The 7,243-nt window shown below is 40.3% G+C and overlaps 1 protein-coding gene across 1 annotated transcript; it reads left to right on the forward strand.

The window, feature by feature from the left end:
- The first annotated feature begins 362 nt into the window (after positions 1-362).
- LOC118734483 lies at positions 363-941 on the forward strand. Its single transcript, XM_036464205.1, has one exon. The coding sequence runs from the start codon at positions 363-365 to the stop codon at positions 939-941; it is 579 nt and encodes a 192-aa protein (XP_036320098.1).
- Positions 942-7,243: the final 6,302 nt, after the last annotated feature.

A 7,243-nucleotide genomic window follows, 5' to 3' on the forward strand; every position in this document is an offset into this window, starting at 1 on the left:
AACTTCTGCAATTCTGCATCCACAAGATCACTTTGAACGATTAATCAGCAAAAATAATATCTGCGTAGCACAGTTGAATTATTTCACATTTATACACAAATATTTCGCTGAGAGTTGGGTGGCGAGTATCAGTTCCTGTATTCTTAGAAGATTTTCATTAGTGTACGCGAGTATACATAAATACATATATTTACATACATATATTACGCTTGATATTTAATAAATAATTTGATATCCGTGCGAAATTGCACCTAAATTGCGGCGTTAACTTATTTGATTGTGGTGGTTTATTCGCTTAAAACTTTGGGAAAGTTATCATTTTCGTAGTCCTCTCGTAACTTATTTTCATTAGGATCTTAAAAATGGAAACATTTATCCGATTAGCTGATGTTGTGCCTGAGTTTGAGGCCGACTACAATAGCATGACTGAAACAGAGCACACAAAATACACTATTGCCATCCAGCAAGAGGAACTGAAAGCCATGTGGAGGAAAGCAAAGATAGCGTACGAAGAGTATTTAAGTTCAGGTGCGGTAGAAGCAAAATCAGCCTCTGTGAAGGCTAAGTATAAAAGTACCTATTCTACTTATCTGCGCTGCATGTCGAACATGGCAGAACTCCATGCGAAGCTCGTCAAAAGTGACAAAGATACCGAGGATATGTCGGCCAGAGAACACAACATCCATCTCCCACCGTGTGATACGGATGTGTTCAAAGGCGATTATCTCTCGTGGCCTACATTCCGTGACATGTTTACGGCCATTTATATCAAGAATAAGCGCCTCACTCCTGTAGAAAAGTTGTTTCATTTGAACCAGAAAACTCATGGGGAGGCCAAAGAGATAGTTAGCAAATGTGATGTTACAAACGAGGGCTTCAATACTGCATGGAAAAACCTTTGTGATAGGTTCGAGAATAAACGTATTCTAGTGAATTCGTAGATAAAGATTCTTTTTAACCTAGAGTCAGTAGAAAGTGAGTGCGGTACCTCATTAAAAAAGTTACAACGAAATATTAATAATTGTTTATCGGCTTTGCGATGTCATCAAACTGACGTATCCAATTGGGACGCCATCCTTATATATCTCTGCTCTACGAAATTGCCAGAGAGTACGTTGGCTCTTTGGGAACAAACAATTGAAAATAAAACCGAAATTTCCAAGTGGGAGGATATGGATAAATTCCTCTCTAATAGGTTTCAAACACTTGAAACAATATGAGATATTAAAGCTGTAAAACACCCTCGATTTTCAAAGCCCCAAAATAGCAAAAACAATGAAACTCAGGAAAGACACGGGGCCTACCAAGCAAGCGTAGCCAAGATTCTGTGCAAATTTTGTAAAGGCAATAATCACAAACTGTTAAAATGCCAAAAATTTCTTAAAATAACAACGGCAGACAGAATCGCCTTCATTAAAAATAATCATGGTTGCTTGAATTGCTTATCTTCTGGACATACTGTGACTAGGTGTACATGCTCATTTAATTGCAGCGTCTGTCACCAAAGACACCACACGCTCCTTCACATTCACATCCGATGGGTCAGAGAACATCGCGTCAACTTCTGCTCAAGCTCAGGCAAGACACGATGCTACCAAAGCAAACAAAGGACCAACCCAAAATGTCCAATCCTGCTTTGCTAATACCAACAAAGGAATTCTATTAGGGACCGCCCGAGTCAATATATATTTTAATAATACAAATTTTTCGGCCCGCGCTCTAATAGATTCCGGATCGGGTAATGATCGAGGAGGATACAAGCTCAAGTATCTGGAATAAATAACACAGTCTCAGCTCAAGTAAAAGAGGCGTGTTTCATACAACTGCGGTCACCAATTGACCCACTGATCAATATAGATACCACCGTGTTGGTATTACCACAATTAACTGGAAATCTGCCGACTTGCCAAATCGATGCTAGGACTAAGCAAGCGTTTCCAGCTTTAGTTTTAGCAGACAAGAAATTTTTTGTAAGTGAGCAAGTTTATCTTGTCCTCGGTGGAGACATTTACGCACAAATAATGCTAGGCGGTATCAGGAAAGACGTACTGGGAAATCTTCTTGCTCAGGAAACCGTCTTCGGCTCGATTCTCACCGGTCAAACTGACACAAGTACCCCAGCAAATAAGTGCGTATCATTTTTTAGCGAAGTAAATTTAGACAAACGCTTAGCGTCCTTTTGGGAATTGGAAGATATCCCAAGAAATAAGACCTACAACAAAGATGAAACCTATTGCGAGGAACTTTATAAAAGCACGACTAAACGGAATAAAGCAGGCAAATATATTGTGCCACTGCCGTTCAAACAGGATTTTCCAAATAACGTACGATTAGGACCGTCACTTAAGATCGCTTGCTCACAATTTTTTCGAATTGAAACGCGTTTAGCAAAGGATCCACCTTTACAAACAGAATACAATAGGGTCTTGTCTGAATACGAGACATTGGGCCATTGTCTCGGATTCCTGAACATATTCCTGGAGACGAATGTGAGAATTACCTCCTACCTCATCATGCAGTCAGGAAAGAGGAAAGCACTACCACCAAAGTGCGAGTAGTCTTTAACGCATCGTGTCCGACTGCAAACGGAGTCAGTCTCAACGACATCCTCCACCCAGGTCCAGTCCTGCAAAGTGACTTGACAATTTTAATATTACGGTGGAGACTATTTCAATATGTGTTTAACAGCGACATCGAAAAGATGTATCGCCAAATTTTATTAAACCCTGATCAAACCAAATATCAACGTATTGATTTCCGAAAAAGCTCAAGCGAACCAATTAATTTATATGAACTGAACACGGTTACCTTCGGTGTTAATTGCGCACCTTACTTAGCAATTAGAACCCTACTTCAATTAGCTGACGATGTAGAGAGTTTTTATCCTGTAGCTTCAGATATATTGAAAAAATTTATGTATGTCGACGATGTTTTAGCAGGAGGACACACCATCGAATCTACCGTCAAAGCTAAAGACGAGGTATCAATGGTTTTACAATCTGCTGGATTCCCGCTACGAAAATGGACATCCAACTGCGAAAAAATACTGGAAGGATTACCCAAATCACACCTTCTAAACGAAGATTTTTTTGGATTTTGAGGACACCAGTACCGGCAAGGCGTTGGGCATCAGATGGAACGCCCATTCTGATAAGTTTTATTTTACTGCCAAGCCATTGGAGACTGAGGTTCGCTTTACAAAAAGAGCAATACTTTCGGCTATTGCAAAATTATTTGACCCATTAGGATGGCTCGCGCCATTTGTAGTTACAGCAAGAATTACAATGCAAGACATTTGGTTGGAAGGAACAAATTGGGACGAAATTGTCTCAACTACATCGTCCGATCGTTGGCAAAACTTTGTAGAGAGCCACTGCCACATCGACAAAATTCGTATTCCTCGTTGGGAATACTTTTCTCCTACAGATAAAATAGAACTTCATGGCTTCTGCGATGCCTCAGAAAAGGCATACGCAGCCACTATTTTTCTTCGGGTTCAAAAAGCGGAAAAGGTATTTGTCAATCTTCTACTGGCTAAGTCCAGAGTGGCACCGGTCAAAACTATTTCGTTACCACGATTGGAGCTGTGCGGTGCTGTTCTGCTTACAGAACTTGTTGAATCGATCGTTAGCAATCTCACTTTAGGCCAGTTTACCACACATCTGTGGACAGATTCGACTATTGTCCTAGCCTGGATTCGAAAACCTCCCTGCTCATGGTCAACATTTGCTGCCCATCGCGTAACAAAAATCATTGAGAAAGTTGGAAGCCAAAATTGGCTCCATGAGGATTCAGCATCAAATCCATCAGATTTAGCTAGCAGGGGTATTAGTGCGCAAGAATTGGTAGCCTGTTCCTTGTGGTGGGAGGGCCCTTCTTGGTTGCAAGAAGAAAGAACACAATGGCCCACACAGGAAAAGGACTATAAGACACAGTTAGAACAAAAAAGGGTACAGGTTCATGCGACCACGGCAGTCGACATTAGTAATGATATTCTTGAATGATTTTCCGATCTACCGAGAGCTTTGAGAGTTCTATCATACGTACTGAGATTCTCCCAAAGAACTCGCCGTAACACTAGAGCTTCATTTCAATCGGAATCTTGTTCGATTTCAGCTGATGAAATCAAAGCAACGACTCAACGCTTAATAATTATCTGCCAGAAGCAGCATTATGGTCAGAAGTACTCATCACTGAGATCGGCAAAATTAATAAGTCCAAAAAGTGAAATCTTCTCCCTGAACCCATACATCGACAAGGAAAATATAATTAGGACAGGTGGTCGCCTTGAAAAATCTTTAGATCTCGCTTATAAGGAGCGCCACCCAATTATCCTTCCATATAATAGCAACTTGTCTCGTCTTATAGTCCAGTTCGTTCACAAAGTATCACTGCATGGTGAGAATCAGCTTATGTTGCGCTTGATTAGAATGCAATATTGGATACCTCGAGTAAGGGGTACGTATTTCTGTTTGTGTGCTTTGCAACCAAGGCGATCCATTTGGAAGCCACCTCTGATTTAAGCACACAGTCATTCTTGGCAGCATTTGCAAGATTCGTGGGGAGGCGAGGTTGCCCAAAAAATGTTTACTCCGACAACGGTACCAACTTTGTCGGAGCATCGCGATCGCTAAGATCAGAATTCAAAGCCTTTATGGCCGATGCCCGCAATAACACCATAACAAAATACACCCATGAAATGCTTACATGGCATTTCATTCCCGCCGCAGCTCCCCACATGGGTGGGTTGTGGGAGGCGGGAGTCAAAAGTTGTAAATGCCACTTCACAAAAATCGCTTCAAACTATAAATATACATTCGAAGAATTTACGACCCTTCTATGCAGAGTTGAGTCATGCCTCAACTCGCGACCCCTCAGTCCCTCTTCAAACCAACCCTCAGACTTAGAGCCACTTACTCCAGGTCACTTCTTAGTCGGCGGGCACCTTCTTGCTCCTCCTGAAATCGACGCTGATGAACACCGTGCGTCGATTGTGAATCGTTGGCAAAGACTGAAGGCTCTACACCATACGTTCTGCAAGAGGCGGAAAACAGAATACCTGTCGGAACTCCAAAAGCGCAATAAGTGGAAATACCCACAAGCCAACTTGAAAAATGGAGACCTCGTCGTTATTAAGGAGGACAACCTACCACCTAACGAGTGGAGATTAGGTAGAATCGTTAACCTACACCCAGGTTCAGATAACCGCGTACGAGTCGTGGAGGTCATGACCGAAAGAGGGCACGTCACAAGGCCATTAGTAAAACTGGTCTTATTGCCGCCATATAGAGAACAGGATGAGGAACAACTCAGCAACTCTGTCTCATCATCTACGTCGTTGTAACAACCATCGCGAATTCCACTTCTCATATACCTATCAGTTCCACTACCAAACCCGCAACAAAAATATGCAGTCTGCTACACACTGCATTGGCCTACATAAATACTTATGTAATACATATAACATCATATCTTACAAGTCGTCAACCAACAAAGTACCGCAAAACCGAAACGCATACCGAAGATATGCGTGCTTTACAAATATCATGGAGTCGTAAGATTCCTTCGCAGAGATTTGGAACATGAAGTCACAATCAAAATTCGATAACAAAATCAAGAGTCAAACAAATCATAAGGGTAACACTTCTAGCCCCGACTGTTATCCTTTCTCATTTACCAATTTTTTAAGCTTTAATGTTGAATGATCTTGCGAAACTCTTTGAATACAGTAATTAATCAGTAAGTGAAATGTTTCAGTATCCGAAATCAAACAAAATTATCGAATTCCGGCTGTGTACTGCATGCGTTCAAGAGACAATTTTGTGAAGTAATCTTCAGCACATAAATGATCATTTACATATGTACTAACATAAAAATGAATAGCCGAACCTCAAAAGAGATTTGTACAAGGATTGCGCTGTGTTTAATAGGCGTGTTTAGCACGCCTACACACAAGACTTCGCATATGAACCATTTCGACGGTAGTAGAAAGAATTTTGGAATACCTTAAAGGCAGCATGATTTTATAGAAAACTAATCGGAACTTTGTTTGCATACAAAAGCATAAATAAAAAAAAAAAATGAAAGTTTGCCCCAATCAGTTTACTAAGCAAACGTAAGAAAATTATTGGAGTTCCAATAGTTTATTCCAAACATAAAAATCATGTTTCTTTTAGGTATTTACTTTAGGTTCAAAAGAGGGTTTGTTGCAATCTGAAATGCATATTTTAACTCATTTGTAATGTTAAACAATATAAATTTACGCATTCGCGTAAATTGTATATAGAAAATACCTTCACTTAAGAAGGCCTACCTGACTTATCTTCTGGGATAATTTAATCGCATGATCTTTATTTTCTACAAAATAAAAAAAAATAAAAAATTCGACCCAGCCTAATGTGCCTATGCAGATCTTTTATACAAATGAGAATGAAAGTCCCTACCAGAACAGGTTATCCAGACTACCATTAACATTTTTGTTTTTCAAAATCCTAAACGCAAACGCAAATTATTGCGAAGATTTACAATAAACAAACGTAGGAAGAGTTTAGAAACTTTAAATTCTGACATTTACTAGGATAGCTACCCAGTTTGTTCTGGTAAAGTTATTCCATTCAACAAACTATTCAGTGCTACATAAACATTAAAAAAACAAATAAATATTAAAGCCCACAATCATATGTGAACTATTAATAAATGGAGTCACTTACCCTAACCCGTTCGACGTTGGTTGACTTGGGGGAGAGAAAATTCACTACCGCGCAGGCAACGATATCGATAAAGAAACAATATGAAAGCCATGCTGGGCATTTCCCTCTGGTTTAGTTAAAATACAGATGATTGTTGTTTTTGCGCAATGCTGCCGCAGTACTGCACGCACGAACTGACAGTCTGTCAATGATCTAGTTTTGTTTCTGACCATTCGAGTAAAACTCGCATAATTTGTGAGCGCCACGGTATATCGTTGTGATCAGTGAGAAACAAGGCGGGACGACTCCTGACTTAGATCGACGATCTCACGTACTGCTTCCCTCATGGTGCTCTGTCTGCAGAATTTCGGCACATTATAAGTGGCATGGCCATGGTGTCTTGTTTGCCGCTTTGCCTGCCGTTTCCACACACACTCTAAACCGTTGCCTTGTTGCTTTGCTTCACCGCTTTGTAACACCGACGATTTAATTTGATTAAATGTTTAGAGAATAAACAAGTTGGCGTGAGATTTCTGATTCAGATGACGAATCGG

Source organism: Rhagoletis pomonella, unplaced genomic scaffold, assembly GCF_013731165.1.
Source record: "Rhagoletis pomonella isolate Grant_MI unplaced genomic scaffold, Rhpom_1.0 Rhpom_scaffold_00001, whole genome shotgun sequence".
NCBI lineage: Eukaryota > Metazoa > Arthropoda > Insecta > Diptera > Tephritidae > Rhagoletis > Rhagoletis pomonella.

Bases quoted from the DNA above. Each gene is read 5' to 3' on its own strand.
- LOC118734483 (XM_036464205.1), top strand. From the start codon at position 363: ATGGAAACATTTATCCGATTAGCTGATGTTGTGCCTGAGTTTGAGGCC.